Source organism: Rhamphochromis sp. 'chilingali' (genome assembly GCF_963969265.1).
Source record: "Rhamphochromis sp. 'chilingali' genome assembly, chromosome: 11".
Classification (NCBI taxonomy): Eukaryota; Metazoa; Chordata; class Actinopteri; order Cichliformes; family Cichlidae; genus Rhamphochromis; species Rhamphochromis sp. 'chilingali'.
Genome location: NC_137938.1, coordinates 26,913,820 through 26,932,168, shown reverse-complemented (window position 1 = coordinate 26,932,168; position 18,349 = coordinate 26,913,820). Strand labels below are relative to the sequence as shown.

Here is an 18,349-nt window from a genome sequence, read left to right as displayed (position 1 = left end):
TATAAAAATAAATAATACATTTGTAACATTATCAGTGGTTACCTGAATTGCTGACTTACAGGAAATTAGAAGTCAACAACTGTGATAAAAAATACATTTTAATGATTCAAAACTTTGCTTTTTATTGCTTTGCATTCACTGTATTCTGGACTAGATTTGAGTCCCCCGTGATTCTTTAAAGAGTAAACAGGATCTGAACTGCACACAGTGCCTGCTTTTCTTAGTTTTTATATTGTTGTTTTAAATAGAATACATTTGGTTTTGGTTTGGTTTTATGATCATAAGTGGTTTGATTTTTCTAGTTCCTTTACATTCTTTTTTCCTCTTTACCTTTGCTTTCTGACCAGTATCTATTTAAAGCTGTTTTGTGTGTGTTTATGTGTGTTTTTGTGCATGCGCTGCTCTGCTGCAGTACAGCACCGATCATTATTATCCATGCTACCCACATGCCTAACCCCTAGAAGCCACAGCCACTGTTTATCCAGCCCACCAACCACATGAGCAGCCATAATGACACTAATTGCCCAAGAGCTCACTCTTCCTCTGAGTGGTTTTGAACTGCATTGTGCCTTAAGAGCCATCTGTGTTCCCATCCTAAATCGATTTGTCTTTAAAATTCCAAAACTACAAGAGGACAGGGAAAGGCACCACTCTTATTCATAAATAATGTGTGTTTGGCATGAGGGGTGTGGGCTACTGTTTCTGTGTCTGCTTGAGCTGGGAGTTGGCCCTCTCTTGCCCACTGGAGGTCTGGGAGAGTAGAGCAGCTTGTGACATCTGACCCTGCTGCTATGCAGCTTACAGAGAGGAGTGGTGGGGAAACCTGCCAAAACAAACTGATGTTTGACTTTGGTGGAATATTTCTCATCATTCTTTTCTCGTGGATAATTCACTTTATTTGCACAACAGGGAAATGGTTGTTTTCATTATGATGATATTAGTCATTTTTTTTGAGTCACTTAATTGAAACACAAATAATCTTCAGCAAAAAAAGCAAGCAGTCTTTTATTTATGATTTCATGGAATCAGATAATTGTGCTTTTTATAACTAATGTAATCAATTACAGATAATTATACAATTAAGGCAGAAATTAACACATACTTTCATCCTGGATTTAACTGCTGAATTTTCCCAGCTGCCTGGTTAATCATCTGGTTTTTAAACATCAGAAAATTGTAAAATTCTCATTACAAGATCATAGTCCAACAGTTAGCATAAATGATCCTAAGGAAGTCTAACATTTCCTTCATAATGATTCCTTAAGACCTGAATATATTTAGCCAACAAAATGTTTTGGCAATAAGTTGCCTTTGTTGTGTTTGTTGTTAGCGTAATTCAAACCATAGCTACTAACCTCATGCTCTAACAAGACAACATAACCACATAATAGGAGACAACAGCTGTCCCGATGAAGTTTAAAATAAACTACATCACTTCTTCTTTTTCTTCTTCTTCTTTTGGTTGCTACCTTTAGGGGTTGCCACAGCAGATAATCTGTCTCCAACTCACCCTATCCCTATAGCCTCCTCCTCTGTCACACCGACCCTCTGCATGTCCTCCTTCGCTACACCTATGAACCTCCTTTGAGATCCTACTTTTTTCTTCCTGCCTGCCAGTTCCATTTTCAACATCCTTTATCCAATATATCCACCATCCCTCCTCTGCACACGTCCAAACCATCTCAGTCTTGCCTCTCTAAGTTTGTCTCCAAGCTGCTTAGTTTGAGCATGTTCGTCTGATATACTTATTTCTAATCCTCTCCCATCCTGGTCACTCCCAATGAAAATCTTATCCTATTTTACACCTAAAGTTCAGTTCTCATAAATAAACATATCTCATCTGTCTGTGCGCAAATAACCTTGAGTGTCAAAAACAGTGCTATATGTTTCAATACGTCTATTTTATTGGGAGTTAGGTCAACAAGTTTCGCTCTAACTTAAGCTTCTTCCTTTTGGCTTCTCTCGCTGTTTGAAAAAGGTATACACACTGATAGTGTTGCATTTATAGAGAGTGACTTTGGATGTTGTGATACACATGACCACTAAGCATTGCAAAATACAACATTGCATGGCACTCTCTTGTCATTTGCATCAAAGAAAGTCTACATCAGACTGTGGGGGTGGTGGGTGCGGCCTTATCCTCAGATATGTTTTGCAAATAGGTAGATTGAGAGAGGTGGAATTAGCTTTGAATGGCTCTCTTGTATTTTAATGTTTCAAAGACACGAGGAAAGCACAGTAGTTCTTCCTGCAGGAGGTTAATGTGTGTCTCTGCTCACTTGTCAGATGTAATTGAAGGGAACAGCTTATGAAAATGAGGTGGCAGGGACGAGGTCTTTAATTAGATCATGGACAGAAATGAATTAGAATCACCACTCTCATTACCCACAGCAAAACTGGAGCAGCACAACAGTGAATACAAAAAACTTTAATATCTTCGAGGCTGTGTTAGGGTGTAAACTGGGTTTTAAGTGGGACTAGTGCTTTGTCTCATTGTGCCACACTTGCCAAACAATAATACATGAGGACATTGAATTTCTGTGTTAGTAAATGTAAGGCTTATTTCCTTCCAGATCATTATTTATTAATAGTATTATTATACTTGTGAAAGGTCAAGCTTTAGCCTGCTTAGGGGATGAATAATGCAACATAGAAAACTGAGGACATCTAGTGGTGAGTCGGACAAATATGATAATTAGAATAAAGTTCTTCTCCACATATTTTGACTTTCAAATTAGAATAATAGCTATATTTTTTTTGCTTTATTTTAATTAGTAATCACTACTAAGCATGATAATATCTCATCACAGTAGTGGAGAAAATCTGTCAATTTATACAAAGAAAAAAAAGATTAAGAAGGCTTTAATAATCCAAAATCATTTTCCTGATGATTTTTAATTTCTAGTTTCAAAAAAGCTGCACTGACCTTGAAATGCTTTACATTCGCCCCAGTGTGTAGACTCGGGCATAAAAATTCGACCGTAGCTTAATCTGTAAGGCAGAGTTTCTCCGCAGTTCAGCTCTCCCATTGGTTAATCCTGTGTGAGCGGCGCCCAAGGTTTGCCTGAGCAAACAAAAGAAAGGAAAATTTACTTACATTACGAAACGGAAGGACGCAAACTGTCTGTTGGAGAAGTGGCTCAACCAGTCAGCGCAGCCTGTCATACACGTGTTTGCTGTACTGCAACAACGTGGGCTTTCTTTACGAACAGAAAGAAATTCGTTAGATAAACACTACATCAAGGTATTTCTGGACACTTTGCTATAGCCGTTTGGTGAGTTTGTATGGATTTTTTTTATTGACGCTGTATCTCGGAAAGTCGTTTAATAGGTGAAGAAAATGCCGCTAACTTGGTTATTGGTGTCCCAAAATTGGTTATAACCAGTTAACTGATATAATAACACGATAAATATGACATTTTTCTTGTTGGATGCTAATGAATGAATCATTTTTTTTGTCTCTGTAAGTAAAATCCGTAAGCCAGGACTTCACACAAGACAGTATGGATAATGTTAGCTGGGTTACGACAGGTGAAAACTAATCAACCGACCAGTTTTCCTCTGTGAAATATGTATGTAGCAATCCTTTAACGACAAATTACCTGCGGCTAAACTCAGTAACCCGCGAAAGCTCTCAGGAGCCCCTCTGGAGAAGTTACTCTTGCGCTCTTTTTTCCCGCCAATTTAACTTCATACATTGTCAATAAAAACAATAACAAAAGTTAATGATTCACTGCGTGTTTCACACCGGTGTAATTCGATCACATGTTAACACATTCTTAGGTTTTACAATTTGGATTTACCCACTTGTGTTCGTACAGTCTCACTGTAATGCATAGGTCCGAACAATGTAAACAAATGGATGTAAACAAAGGGTTAGCCACACCTCTATAAGGAAAAACACCATCATGCTGTCAGTTTAATCAAACCATGAAACAGACAGGCTGTGCTGTTAAGTGTTATAGCTATAAATTTACTGAGCACATAGCGAAATTCTCCATTTAAATGTTGGTGCAGGGCAAGTACCTTGTTAAAATAGACAGTTTAGGAGTCATTCTGTGCAGGGTTTTCCTTGAATCTGACCCCGCCCCCAACGAACACACACACATACGCACAAACAAAATGATCTTTCTCTTGTCCTAACTTCTAGATAACTAAATTAATAAATATAACATATTATTTAACAAATATAACAATTAAAATAAGTTGTTGTTTTTTGTTGCTACAGAAATGTCTTTTAACTGTTAAACCCATTTACTTAACGTCAATATATTTAAAGGACAGTAAGGGTGGTAAGTCCCACAACTTATGTGCAGCCCTTGAAACCTGTTTGAGATACTTTGTTTTCTTCCGATCTTGTTTGACTTGACTGGGTGATCAAGTCGGTCATTCTGACAGATGGAAGCCTGTTACATATTACCAAGAAAGAAATTCCTTTCAATTCTGTTTACTTCCTTTATTTTTATAACTACATTTTCGACTTTTATAGTCCAATACATTCCACAGCTTGGGTCTTTTTCTGAGGAAACACAAATACTAGCACTGGTTTGATACCCTGTTATGTTTATGTCGTCATCTACAAATAAAAATAATGTATTGATTCAGCCATGTAAATTAAGTCTTATCTGAAATTAAATGCTCAGTATGAGTTTGATTATCCTTACCTTAAAAGAAGGCCAAAAATGTATTAAACAACATTATTCAATTCTACTTATTTAAGTTCTGGAGTATTGGTGACAGGGTCGTGTCAAGCATAGCATACAGCAACTAAAATATCTCGCTGGATAGCGGGACATGTGTTTATTTATTTTCCCCAAAAACACTATAGAAAATTATAAAATAAAATGTCTTTTTTTCCACTTGCAGAAGGACCCTTGGGACTTTTAATACTATTTGTCTACTTGAGTAAATAAAGCTTGTAAATGCCAGTATTGCTAAGAACTTGTCCTAGAAATGTAAAGTACATTTGTAAGTCATTTACTGGATTCCTGTTTTCTGTGTTTAGTCTTAGATGCCACTATGAAGTACATCCTGGTTACTGGTGGCGTTATATCTGGTATTGGTAAGGGCATCATTGCCAGCAGTGTGGGGACAATCCTTAAGTCCTGCGGTCTTCATGTCACAGCCATCAAAATCGACCCATATATCAATATTGATGCTGGAACCTTTTCACCCTATGAGCACGGTAAGTAATTTATAATTTACTGCTTCTAACAATGTCCTTGTCCTCAGTCAATTGCCATCAGCAGTTTGATTCAATTGTTTGATGGAGTTCTGTGGTTAACATTTGACAAGAAGCGCTGTGGGAGTGTTAGAGCCTTTAAGGTAGAGTGGTGTGGGCACAGGTTGTTTCCATACAGTGTACAGTCCCTGACCATTTTTTGAGGTGCACCTGTTTAACTGATTGCCAATGGAAGTGTAAAATCAACCAATCACATGGCAGCAACTGAGTGCATTTAGGCATTTAGATAGGGTCAAGATGAGCTGAAGAAGTTCAAACTAAGCAGCTGAATGTGAAGGAAAGGTAGATTAAGTGACTTTGTACATGACATGGTTGTTTTTGCCATCTGGGTTGGGATTTCAAAAACTGTTGATCTCTTGAGATTTTTTTATACAGTGGTCCCAAAAAAGAGAAGATATCCTGCATATTCGTGTGTTTGTAACCACAAACACCTCATATACAGACCACCGACAGTTGTGAATGTCTTGCAGCAGCATTTTTAAGCAAAAGCAAGCATTGGGTTGTACTGCTAGTGATGCATTAATGGCATTGCTTGCTTTTCCAAGTTTTTGTTGAACAAACTAAATTTAGGAATGGCATCATTCATAGCTCTGACTTTGGAGGCAAATGGAACACAACATTAGTTCACTGTGCCAAAATCACAGATCTCATTCCAATAGAGAACCTTTGGGATTTGGTGGAATAGGGAAGTTGCATCTTGGACGTGCAGTCAACAAATCTGCACCAAAGTAAGTCATACTTTTATGTCAGCATGGACCAAAACCTCTGGACTGTTTCCAACACATTGATGAATCTGTGCCACTAAGAATTACGGCAGTCCTGAAGGCAAAGGGGGTTCCGACACAGTATGAGCAAGGTGTACGTAATAAAGGGTCAAGTATATATTTATTTGTTATGTTAGTAAGCGGGGCTCAAGTGGGGCTCAGGAAGGATTTTTACCAGGTGAAAAGCTACTATGAAACAAACTGTGTGAAAACACTGATGTACTGTTTGTCTTTTCCAGGTGAAGTGTTTGTTCTCGATGATGGTGGGGAAGTGGATCTAGATTTGGGTAACTATGAGCGTTTCCTGGACATCCGCCTTATCAGAGATAACAACATCACAACTGGAAAGATCTATCAATCAGTAATCAACAAGGAGAGAAAAGGAGACTACCTGGGCAAGACTGTACAAGGTTGGATATTACTGTTTACATAACTGCTTTTATTGCCAAAACGGGCCTTAGGAAAGCGGATTTGACATGTGTGCATGCATTTCTCAGGGTTGAGTTATACAATGCAAATGCACAGATAACTATAGCTAAAATGTTTCTTTTCTTTGTCAGTGGTGCCACACATCACAGATGCTATTCAGGAATGGGTAATGAAGCAGGCAACCATTTCAGTGGATGAGGACGGTGTGGAGCCTCAAGTTTGTGTCATAGAGGTAAGCTGGGATTTATGTTGTTGGCCAAGGTGACCTGTAGTGTAAATAAATATGCTGCAGTGGGAAGTATCTTATTTACATTACCATGGGTCATTCTTTAGTCTAGTAGTTCTCAGACTTTTAAAAAAATAATGCTCCACTTCAGAAGTGGAATACTTGTTGAATTTTTCTGAAATAAAGTAATTATAATATCTACAACAAATGTATTTTTCACATAAAAATGGATAATTTTCATTCAACTTAGTTTCATTTAACATTTTTCAACTGGTCGTCCATGCCCCACTTGCGGTAGCTCCACACCTCACAGTCTGAGTACCACCGCTTTAATCATTTGTGCAATTCTGTTTTTCTAGTGATTTTGAGAAGTAGATGACATTTTCCAAAAGGATTGAAAAAAAAAAAAAAAAAAAAGCTTGTTGCCTGAAGCGATAGCAAATATTGGCACCATTCAGCAGCAGGTCTGAGAAATAGCTGAACCCGAACAAATGAGTGTCACTGTGATGCACCAAAAAAAAAAAAAAAAACAGTAAAAACTGGTAAATAGAGGGATTTAAAAAATGATTTGCTGTTGAAAGGTTGTAAAAACACTGGCGCTGTTTCTAGCCTTGGGAAATAAATGTTTTATGTATTTTTAAAAAACAGTGTTAAATCATTGTGTTATAAATCAAGTGTTTATTTTACAGTATGTGCTGCAGAATTATTTCGTCTTTAATATATTTGCAGCTTAAAAGAGTCAAGTTCTCATAAACCAAGTTAAATTATTATCCTGCCTCTAGCAGTTCTTTCTATACAGCATACTTCAAACCAGCGCTGACAGTATTATGGGCTTGGTACTGCTGACAGTGTGCTGTATTTCCCAAGTCTTTCCAAAGTGCTGAGGCTCAGCCTGTGTATTCTTGCATGTAATTCTGTGCTTTAAGCTGGTGTTTTGTGTCCACAGCTAGGAGGCACAGTGGGGGACATCGAGAGCATGCCTTTTATTGAAGCTTTCAGACAGTTCCAGTTTAAGGTGAAAAGGGAGAACTTCTGCAACATCCATGTCAGCTTGATACCACAGGTATGGTTTGCTAGTGACCATGCACAACCAAGTAGTGTTAGCAGATATTGTAGAAAAATTGATTACCTGTAAGATCACCAGATCTAATGAGTAATTTGAAATATTTTTGTTTCATTAGTCTTAAATTCATTCTTTTGGTAATTGAAGGAACGTGGTATTGAACAGGGGGGGGATAATCACTTTGGACTTATATTGCACGGCCATTTATGCTTTGTTTTGTGTGGCTGTATCTTTTCTCTAAAGCCCAATACCACAGGGGAGCAGAAAACCAAACCAACCCAGAACAGCGTCCGAGAACTCAGAGGGCTGGGATTGTCTGCAGATTTGGTGGGTAGTCAGATTAAACTGATTCTTATATCTGCAAGTCAAATGGATATCAAATGCACTAAGCATTAAAATGGCTAACTTGAATTAATTTTACAACTGCGTGCTAAATCAATAGATGAACTGTTTTCTGTAGGATTGATTTGGCAGATTTTTTTTTTACCACTATTATATCAGTATCATCTGATAATGTCTGTCACTGGATTGGGGGGAACTCACAGGGATCATTTTGTGAGGATGAAGAGTCATATGAGATGTGAAATGCCCGGTTTTAGGTTTTCTCAAGTCAGTTAGCACAAAGAAGCTGGTTTAAACTCGCTTAAGAGTGTACCTCTCAGATCTTGTCCTCATTCTTCTGATAAAGCCATCCTTTTGAATCACATGTTAATTTCATTATGTACACAATCAAATAAAATTTGGAGTGTATTAAATCGTAAACACTCAAGTGTGCGCTCTGGCATTATTTTGTTTGTATACATTATCCTGATATATATGTCCTTCTTTTGGCAGATTGTTTGTCGCTGCACAACTCCTCTAGAAACATCTGTCAAGGAAAAGATCTCCATGTTTTGTCATGTGGAGCCCACACAGGTGATTTCCTGTAAAACTGTAGGTAGGGTAGGCTACTTATGTTAGTTATGAGCTAGTGCAGTTCTCATCACTACTCACATCTACTCTTTCAGATAATGTTGTCATATTTTATAAATAGATATAACATTATATAATAATTTATTATTATTAAGTAATTACTTTTTGTTGCTATGATATCATTAGATTTAGATAGATGCTGACCTCAGATGTGGAAAGCATATCCTCTCATCAGCCACTTTGTTAGGTACACCTGCTCAGGTGCTTGTTTGAGCCAAGCATCAGAATGGGAAAGAAAGTTGATGTGACTTTGAAAGCTGATCTACTGGGATTTTTCATCTCCAGGTTAATTCCAGAGTTCGGAGAAGAATAGACAGACTGCTTTGAGCTGATAGGAAGGCAGCTGTACCTCAAATAACCACTCGTTACAACCAGGGTATTCAGAAGGGGTCAGAATGTGGTGTAGAGAAATTGAAAGCGTGGATCCATCCTACTTTGTATCAACAATTCAGACCAGCGGTGATGTTGCAAAGATGTGGGGGATTTGTAACATTTTATACCAAGAGACACTGTGGTCCTTTTGATAGCTAAGGCATACCTAATAAAGTGACAGGTCAGTGTATTAAAATGGTTTTTAAAAAAAAAAGGTAGCAGATGACAACAAATAACACGTCTTCTAATTCCTTTCAGGTGATCTGTGTCCACGATGTCTCCTCAATTTATAGAGTTCCTCTGCTGCTGGAGGATCAGGGTGTTGTGAGGTACTTGTGCGAGCGGTTGAACTTGCCCATTGAGATGAGACCCAGAAAGATGTTAACAAAGTGGAAGGAGATGGCTGACCGGTAGGAAAGAGTATCTCAGCCTTTAACTATTTTGAATTTTGTCTTGAACAGAGAAAACTAGATACATTCATTTAAGGTACAAAAAGGTGGACTTGGCTGCTATGTGTTTTGGACTGTGTATTTCGAAGCCTTGAATATCCACGATGCTGTTTTTGTTTGTTTGTTTGCTTGTTTGTTTGTTTTTGCTCCTTGCTCATGACATAACCTCAAATACAACACAAAAAAAGGACTCTGTGTGTTTATTAAATTTAAAACTTGGTGTCAGACTTGTAGATCATCCAGGCATGATCTTTTAGTCACCATTACACTGCTAATGAAAAAAAATATTATATTCACTTCTTGAACATAACATTACTAGACAAGTAGGCGTGACAGATTCAATCTAAGTTTCAGAACCTCCTAATATGTCAGCAATAATGTTGCTTGTTATGATTTTGGTCACAAAACTTTCCCTAAAGAATGCTGACACCAGAAGCAGATTTATTTATTTATTCTTTCCCTAGTGAGTACAACATACTGAGCGTTGAGGGGATCGGGTAAAACGGGTAGCTGAGGAAGTAATCATTCAAAGAATGCACCAGATTCTGTACTATAAATCATCTCCCTCTCTTTTCAGATCCGACCGTCTCTTGGAGCATGTTTCCATAGCCCTGGTGGGAAAATATACAAAGTTAGCTGACTCCTACACATCTGTTATTAAGGCCCTAGAGCACTCAGCCCTTGCCATTAATCACAAACTAGAGGTCAAGGTAAGGAGACAACTCTCTTCTAATTTCTGAATTTTGCATCGCTGTTTTCAGTTTGGACTGTTTTTAGATAAACTTGCTATACTTAAATAAAACCTCACATATTCCTGTATTTGTACAGCCTGTTGTTGACTGATCTCTATCCAGATTACACTGTTTGTTGTTATTGCAGTACATAGACTCTGCAGATTTGGAGACTACAACCCTGCAAGATGATCCAGTGAAATATCACGAGGCCTGGCAGAAACTCTGCAGTGCTCAGTGAGTAGACAAAACAAGGCGAAAACACGCTAATAAGTGTGGATAATCTTGGATAATCAGCAGCTGTTGATATTAAAATGTACACTCTATTATATATATATAGAGTATTATAGTTCGTGCAGCTATGGTAGTAGCAATATTGCAAATGGGTTAAAAGAAAAGTCCTGCTTGTCTGTGGCTGTTTCAAAAGAAGCAGTAACAGGTTATGCTACAAGTTGGGGACAGCAAAAAAGATTATTGTATTACCGCAGGGGGTTGTTTTGATAAAGGAAACACAATTTAGGATAGTGTTGTTGTTTTTTTTCTTCTTTCTTCTTCATCTTTTTGAAGAAAAATGTCACTAGTGTGTCTTAATCAGATACTATCACAAACGAAAGCTTTTCTAATTATGTTACTTAGTTCACTAACCATACGATACTGAATTATCTTACATTGGCTGTACAATACCAGCCTGGCATTTTGCTTTTTTAAGTTTTCCAGAGAGAGTGACACAAGGTTTAAATAGATTTAAGTGGTTCTACATGTGTCTGTGAAATCTCAGTGAATTGAGCATTGATGGTCTTTTCTTTCTTTTCCACAGTGGTGTCTTGGTGCCAGGAGGTTTTGGTGCAAGAGGGACAGAAGGCAAGATGGAGGCTATTTCTTGGGCACGGAAACAGAATAAGCCATTCCTGGGTAAGGGAGATGTCAGGCTATGCTGTATGTTGTGTATCATATTATATTGCAGTTGGACGTAGTTTGAGCAGTTATTGAAAGACAAATAGGGGGAAACACATTGAGTTGATTATAGATATAGACTCAGTCTAAGCAGAGACTCTGTCCTACACACCTTAGTGCTGGGTGGTGTAGAGGATGTGCTGGGATGCTGTTCATATATTTTATGTATGATATGAATTTTTCAAATACCGCTTACACCAATGAAAAGACAAACCCCCTACTGGGGTTTTGTTTCAAGGTCTTGTATTTGTTTTGGCTGCTGAAATTCTCTCTGGTGCATATTGAAAGGGTAATCTGTATTTACTGCACACCTTTCTTTACTGACAATTAATCATATGAGGTAGCATTTAATATCCAAATTCATTACATGTAGTCAGTGATTTATATATTATGTAAAAAGATGTTGTTTAATATTTAGAATTCCACTGGCCTTGTTCTTTGCAGGCGTTTGTTTGGGCATGCAGCTGGCAGTGTGTGAATTTGCCCGCAGTGTTCTTGGATGGGAAGGTACGTGATTGTTTAGTTCTGCTGAGGACACAGCTAAGAAACATTTGCTTCCAGTGGTTTCTAATTTAATGATGATTAAGGCTTCCACCTATTGGAAAGCTGATTTGTGCTCAGATCAGTTCATCTTGTGTTTTTCAGATGCCAACTCCACAGAATTTAATCCAGAATCCAAACACCCTGTGGTATGTTATCTTCTTTGTTTTGTTTTTTTACCATGCATGTTTACCATCCATTATTAGTTATATAATCTTGATTTGATCCCTACAGGTAATTGACATGCCAGAACACAACCCAGGCCAGATGGGTGGGACTATGAGGTTGGGAAAGAGGCGGACCATTTTCTCATCCAGCACCAGTGTGCTGAGTATGTATCTCCCTGGATCAAATGATACCTGGACTTCTTCTACCTAATTACTGTTGATAAAATATTTTTTATTCTTCCAGGAAAGCTATATGGAGATGTGGAATATGTTGACGAACGGCACAGACACAGATTTGAGGTAGTGATCCAAACAAGGGTTAAAATTTTTTTTATTATACAGCGAAAAGTGTGGAAATTATTTTGTAATTACAAAATTTATTAAGCAAAAGTATTGTGTGCAGTATCTTATCTAACTTTGAGATTTGATTTGAACATTATTTTGTTTTGTTGGGCCCATGGCTTTTCTTCTAGAAGTACTGCAAGAACAAAACAAAAAATAAAACCTTGGATCACAGAATCTTATCTTATTTCAGGTGAATCCAGAGCTGAAGCATCACTTTGACCAAAAAGGACTTCAGTTTGTTGGTCAGGATGTGGAAGGAGAGCGGATGGAAGTCATTGAATTAGAGGGTATGGGGAAAGTGTGTTTGAAATCCAGCACCCACCGGCTTCTTCTAATACATACAATTCTTGAACACGATGTAGAGAAATCATGTTTAACCCCAAACTGTCCTTCGTTATGATATCAAACATTTAATCTTTGTTGTTTAAATGAAGCCTGAGGGAGCAGAAACGTGCAGTAATATGCAATTTTTTGGTTTCAGACCACTGTTACTTTGTTGGAGTGCAGTATCATCCAGAGTTCACCTCCAGACCTATCAAACCTTCTCCTCCATACTTTGGTCTCCTGCTGGCCTCTGCAGGAAAACTCCAGAGCTACCTGGCCAAGGGCTGTCGCCTTTCTCCACGGTAAACACCAGCACATCAATCACTTGCCAATCCAAAAGTTATTTAAAGGAAATGAAACTGCAATGGTGAAAAGTCCAACAGTTTTGAAGTTTAGCTGTAACTGCAGCTATAACTTCCCAGTTCGCTTATTCCATCACGGTGTTTCTCCAACCTCCAAACAGTTGAATGTTATTTCACCTTTCTCTCATTTTTTATCATATTTAGCTGACATTTATGCTTTGATGACACTTTTAATAAGTAATCTGAGTGGTAAACATGTGAAAAAACCTCTTACAAAGAACCTACAACTTGATCAATATTTAACATCAGTCATTAAGCATTTTGCCCACACATATTATATCTGCATTTAAAACTGATGCTATGTCACAACAATTCCCGCAGTTACAGAAAAAATTGCCCCTATAATGTCTTGCTGATGTAATAATCTTATGAATTTACCTTTCATTTCAGGGACACCTACAGTGATCACAGTGGTAGCAGCTCTCCCGACATGGACATGCGTGAGCTGAAGTTTCTGCCTTTGTAGAAGTAATTTTTGTGTATGTGCCGCTCATGGAGATCACCCAGGAAATACCCTGACTGACTCTGCACAAACAATCTTTGTATTACTCTGTATTTTTGAATTGTTAATACTTTATTGTCATAACAATTTATAATTTATGTTCTTCAAATATTTTGCCTACAGCAAAATATTAAAGGTAGTGAATTCTGTTTATTTTAGTGTTTTAAAGTTGCTGCAAAAATCAAGTATTAATAAAGGTTTTATGAGGGAACTTAAAAAATTGTTGCTGTAATGGAACTTGTTAAAAAAGAATACACTAAGGTACATGATTAAAGGGAAGACATCAGCCCATCGGTATAAAGTGTACTGCCGTTATCATAATGATGTTCTGGTAAAATAATGAGAAGATGTGTATTTTGGAGTTTTTCAGAGAAATATTTTTCAGAGACTTTCTCTGTTTTTGGAATTGAGAAAGGGTTAGGTGGGATTATATATATATTGGGAATTACTGATATATTTACCTTTTTAAATTGTTGTAATTGTCAGTTTTTTCATCTGTATTTCCCCCATAGTTTAATACTGGTTTGGTTTTAAGCAATCTTTCTCTGTATTACATCCAGATCTGTTTGGACATGAAGCTGTGACTCTTGGGTGAAAATGTGAAATATTCTGCTCTGATAATGTTAAAGATTTAGGCATGAATCAATCACATGGATGCAGGCTTTTAATTTCTGCACGTAAGCTGTCATTTGAAGACTCGCTCACTTTGGAACGCCATTAGTTTGTGAAGCCCTAAAACTGAACTGACCAGTTCATGTTGCACAACTTTTGCCTATGACCAGGAAACATGATTGCCCTTTACTGCTATTTCTGACTAAGAACTGTTTAAATTGAAATATGCTGATGCACAATCATCTGACAGCTGGGGAAATTTAAGCAACCTTTGCGACAACAACAGAATAAAACTAAAACTACGATCTCAAATGGATCTTGAAGCATCAGTAAAAGCATCTAGTAGGTTATAACTATCAAATGTCCCTCTTGCACTTTCAGTCTACTAAGTAACATGAGATCCCATTTTGTTACCATTGTGTGACCCAAATGTACTGAAATGCCTTTTATTTATTAAATTTAGATGCATGTGTTATGCAGCACATCTGTTTATTTGTATTTTTTTTGGGGGGGGGGGGGGGGGGAGGTCCTGGAGAATACTACACCTACAAGCTGTAAGTATCTGTGAATGACTTTTCATAAATATGCTGGTGTCACAACTGCCTAAGGATGGACTTTTTATCCTACTAACCAGGACAGTGGAGAGGAAGCTTGTTGCTCTCCATGGTCCCTTCATGTAACTTGAACCCGTTCCATCACTGCATAATGTTAAGAGGTCACAGTCACTTTACATATAGCTGTGAGACCAGTTTGGCTTTCCCAGAGGATAAAAACCGACATTGTTATCAACTTCCCTTTTCAGATCTTCGCTGCACATATGAGATCATAAAGTGATAAAAACTGTTGCAAATAGTGTGGCAACTGTTAGAGTTGCCAACAGTCACCCTCATTTTGTATGTTTGGTGATGATGATGTCCCTACTGGCTCTCAACTACAGGAAACTGCACAGTTTCCCCTGATAAGTTTTTTTTATGCAGCCACTACTTCCTTAAACTTCCCCCTTTCCCACATCTGGCCCTCCCTTTGTCCTTGTGCTCTTGCCCCTCCTTTAGTCAAGTATCAACAAGCAACCTTTAGAAGTACACGCCCCTGCAAAGCCACACTTGTGTACAAGCTTACTGTACTAGTTAAGATCAGCAGCTCAAATGGATCCACTTTGTGGGGAAGATTTTTCTACATACCTGCCCTCGTAGAGGATTTGAAGAGCCACCATGAGAATGAGAGCTGTACTGCAGTCACAAAAGGAAAGAAGCTTGGGATGGCTGTGAACACTGCTGCTGCATTGGTAGTGAGATTAATAAGGAGTGGCTTAATGCCTGTTTCTCAACATTTGGATTGTCAGAGGTAAGAAAGCAACTGGTGTTGAGTTTGTGTGGTAGATAGTCTCCATGAAGTTATGTCTCTTTCTCTTCAGTCTCAGTAATCTCTCACTATATTTGCTTTTAACCTTTTCTAACCTTTATGACAATCTGTTTTTCTCTTTCCCAGCGCTTGTGCACACCTTCATATCTCCAAAAGCTGTCATTCCTGTCTTAATCTCTTGTAACTGCCAGCAACAATGGACCTGACTTTGTGGCAGTACCAGTTCAGGATCATCATGCTGGGCGATTCAGCTGTGGGAAAGTCCTCCCTACTGAAACGCTACACAGAGGACTTGTTTATGGAGTCCATCAACGAGACAGTAGGTGTTGACTTCTACGTTCACTTCCTGGAGGTGGAACCGGGGATCCGTGTAAAGCTGCAGTTCTGGGACACAGCAGGACAGGAAAGGTTCAGGTATGGATGATCTTTGAATAAGATATATGCAGTCTACAATGATATGAGCTTTATGTTGGAATCCAGGTAACATTTATGTCGTTTTTAATGCATTAGGCCACATTACAAGGACCCTGTTCAAAAAATGAAAATTAGAGACACTTTAGTTGTGTGCGACAACTGAACTAGGGCCTATTCCGTTCACAATGAAGTTGTTTTGCTTTGTTTACTTTCAGCTATGATTGTGTATCCACCCTGTCAGTGCCACAAGATAGGTGTGTATTGTGTACAGAAGTGCAGTTTGTGCAATACTTCTAAATGGAAGATTGAGCTCTTTTAAATGTAATATTTTCCAGGCTCAGCGTATTTAATGAAAGAACTAGGAGAAGCATGCTTCATTCTGTCTCCAAATCCTTTATTTTCCAGTTCTCCAGCTGAATGAACTGAAACAAATTGCAAACTACGCCTGTTTGCATTTAACTTCACTCTGGATGGGATCTATAATCCCATTAAGTGAACCAAAGGCTTGTCCTGTTTTCAGAAATACCTGTTTAGATGAAGTTTTCACCACCTGACAGTTTAGATGACCTTTGGTTCAATAAATCAGGGGGAACTGTTTGTATGAATGCTTGTCCAAAAGAGCTGAAGTTATACACAGCAGCTGTTAACTGCTCATTAGAACAGGACATAAATGTTGATTCTGTTTGCCAGTGTGGGTTTTTCTATCTCTCAAGATTTTTTACCCCTTTGTCTCACTTCTTTCCTCAGATCAGTGACCCGCTCCTATTACCGCAACTCAGTTGGAGGCATGCTAGTGTTTGACATCACCCATCGAGCCTCCTTTGACCATATTAAAGACTGGCATGCTGAGGTGTGCGAGCGAGTACAGCCACATAAGGTTCTGTTCGTCCTGGTGGGTCAAAAGAATGATCGAGATGCTCACAGGGAAAGGGCGGTGAGCCGAGAAGAGGCAGAGAAGCTGGCCCAGCAGCTAGGAACGCCCTACGTGGAGGCATCTGCAAAGTCTGGGCAACATGTAAAGGAGTGCTTCGAGCTCCTCACTCGACGAATCTACCAGGGACTATTGAGTGGAGAGATAGAGCTGCAAGAGGGCTGGGATGGAGTCAAGTGCACTGTCCCACAGGCGCTACAGTTACAGCGAGCCAACATGCCTCAGCCAAGAACAGCAACTAAGGACAAGAAAAAGTGTTGCGGTTAAACTGTGGACATGTGGTGCCTATCTATGTGAACTCACGTGACTGTAAAAGCAATAAATAACTGTGAGCAGGTTGGATCGGTGGTGGCATTACTGTAAGGCACAAAAATCATAAAACACGCTGGTATGAAAAGTATTTTTGCACATTTTTTGTGAAGATGAATCTTTTAGAACTATAAGATGCTAGTATTTTATTTTGTGTTGGCTCTGTGAAATAAAATGGGGAAATAGGTCAGTTTAGTGTTTCATTTTTTTCTGTAACAGATATTTTTACACTTTTTGCTTTTTTGCCATCAGCAGGTCATGCGCTCGACTCCTGTTGTATTGATTATCATTTAATGAGACCGAACTTTTCACTGTAAAGCCCAATAACCTTTCCGATCTTGATATAGCTTCACCATTAGGTTAAAATTTAAGTTTGCTCAATGTCACTTGTAACACTGAGCTCAAAATATGCCTTACAAAGTACTCAAAGCTGCTAGTGAAGCTGTGGACTTTTAATAGAAAAATCTATATTCTGTATTTATAAGAGAAATATGGTAATTCTCTCTTTAGTGAGATGCCAGCTCCACAGCATATTACGCTAATGGACTTATGAGGTCATGGCTAACCTCAGTTCAGCTGGGGCAGAGGCTGTAATATGACAAGTTGTTTGTTCTTTTCTCTAATTTGTCTAATGGGTGCTAAAGATGTAATTGTGTCACAGTCACAATTATTCAAAAGTGAGAGAAGAAATGAACAAATCTAAATTATTGATTTCTCTACCTCGAAACCCGTACACTGGTAAAGTGGTTCCACCGGCTTGAAGGTTGAGGAGGCGAGGTAGTCTGCACAGCTCATGCCCACACAAAGACATTACAAATAGCGGTTTGCAAGCAGGTTTATGACTTTGAGGGGTCAAAAGTGATAGGATTGGAGCCACTGCTCCACAAAGGTATTCTGTATTTTCTTTTCAATTTCTATATTCCTATATTGTTTGTTCTGCCAGTAACTGGCAGCTATTAAGGTACTTGGTCCCTTGGTTCAGATTACAAATATTGTCTTGAGCCTTCATTTGTCTCTTCAGTTATTCTTATGAGCCTGAACAGTTGTCTTGTAACATGACTAGTAAACATCCTGCGAGGAACTGGTTGTCTGTAGGTGTTTCTGTGGAAATTCATTAAACTCTCAGGTGCATACATTAAATTGGGGTTTTCCCCCAGTGTCTCTGCAACTAAAACAAGGTCATTAAATGATGGCTGGTAGCCATCTGCTGTTTCTGAATATCTTTCTTTATCCTTGGTTGGCTGCAAGTATGCAGGAAGTCCATTTAATCACATCTGAG

The 18,349-nt window shown here is 38.4% G+C and overlaps 2 protein-coding genes across 3 annotated transcripts; both read left to right on the top strand.

Moving 5' to 3' along the window:
• The first annotated feature begins 3,115 nt into the window (after nucleotides 1-3,115).
• Nucleotides 3,116-13,733, top strand: LOC308405219 (CTP synthase 1-like). The gene is made up of 18 exons (XM_080895694.1): nucleotides 3,116-3,275; nucleotides 5,006-5,185; nucleotides 6,246-6,416; nucleotides 6,567-6,667; nucleotides 7,608-7,724; nucleotides 7,968-8,051; nucleotides 8,559-8,639; nucleotides 9,327-9,478; nucleotides 10,095-10,227; nucleotides 10,397-10,485; nucleotides 11,066-11,160; nucleotides 11,647-11,709; nucleotides 11,848-11,891; nucleotides 11,977-12,073; nucleotides 12,154-12,209; nucleotides 12,445-12,541; nucleotides 12,736-12,880; nucleotides 13,331-13,733. The coding sequence occupies exons 2-18, from the start codon at nucleotides 5,020-5,022 to the stop codon at nucleotides 13,404-13,406; spliced, it is 1,767 nt and encodes a 588-aa protein (XP_080751820.1). The 5' UTR covers nucleotides 3,116-3,275; nucleotides 5,006-5,019; the 3' UTR covers nucleotides 13,407-13,733.
• An 864-nt stretch (nucleotides 13,734-14,597) lies between these two features.
• On the top strand, nucleotides 14,598-18,146 carry rab42b (RAB42, member RAS oncogene family). Of its 2 annotated transcripts, none has more exons than XM_080895696.1 (3): nucleotides 14,598-15,398; nucleotides 15,608-15,830; nucleotides 16,578-18,146. In XM_080895696.1, the coding sequence occupies exons 2-3, from the start codon at nucleotides 15,613-15,615 to the stop codon at nucleotides 17,026-17,028; spliced, it is 669 nt and encodes a 222-aa protein (XP_080751822.1). In that variant the 5' UTR covers nucleotides 14,598-15,398; nucleotides 15,608-15,612; the 3' UTR covers nucleotides 17,029-18,146. The 2 variants fall into 2 exon arrangements, with proteins under 2 accessions (XP_080751822.1, XP_080751821.1); XM_080895695.1 differs by having other exon boundaries at nucleotides 15,543-15,830.
• The last annotated feature ends 203 nt before the right edge of the window (nucleotides 18,147-18,349 follow it).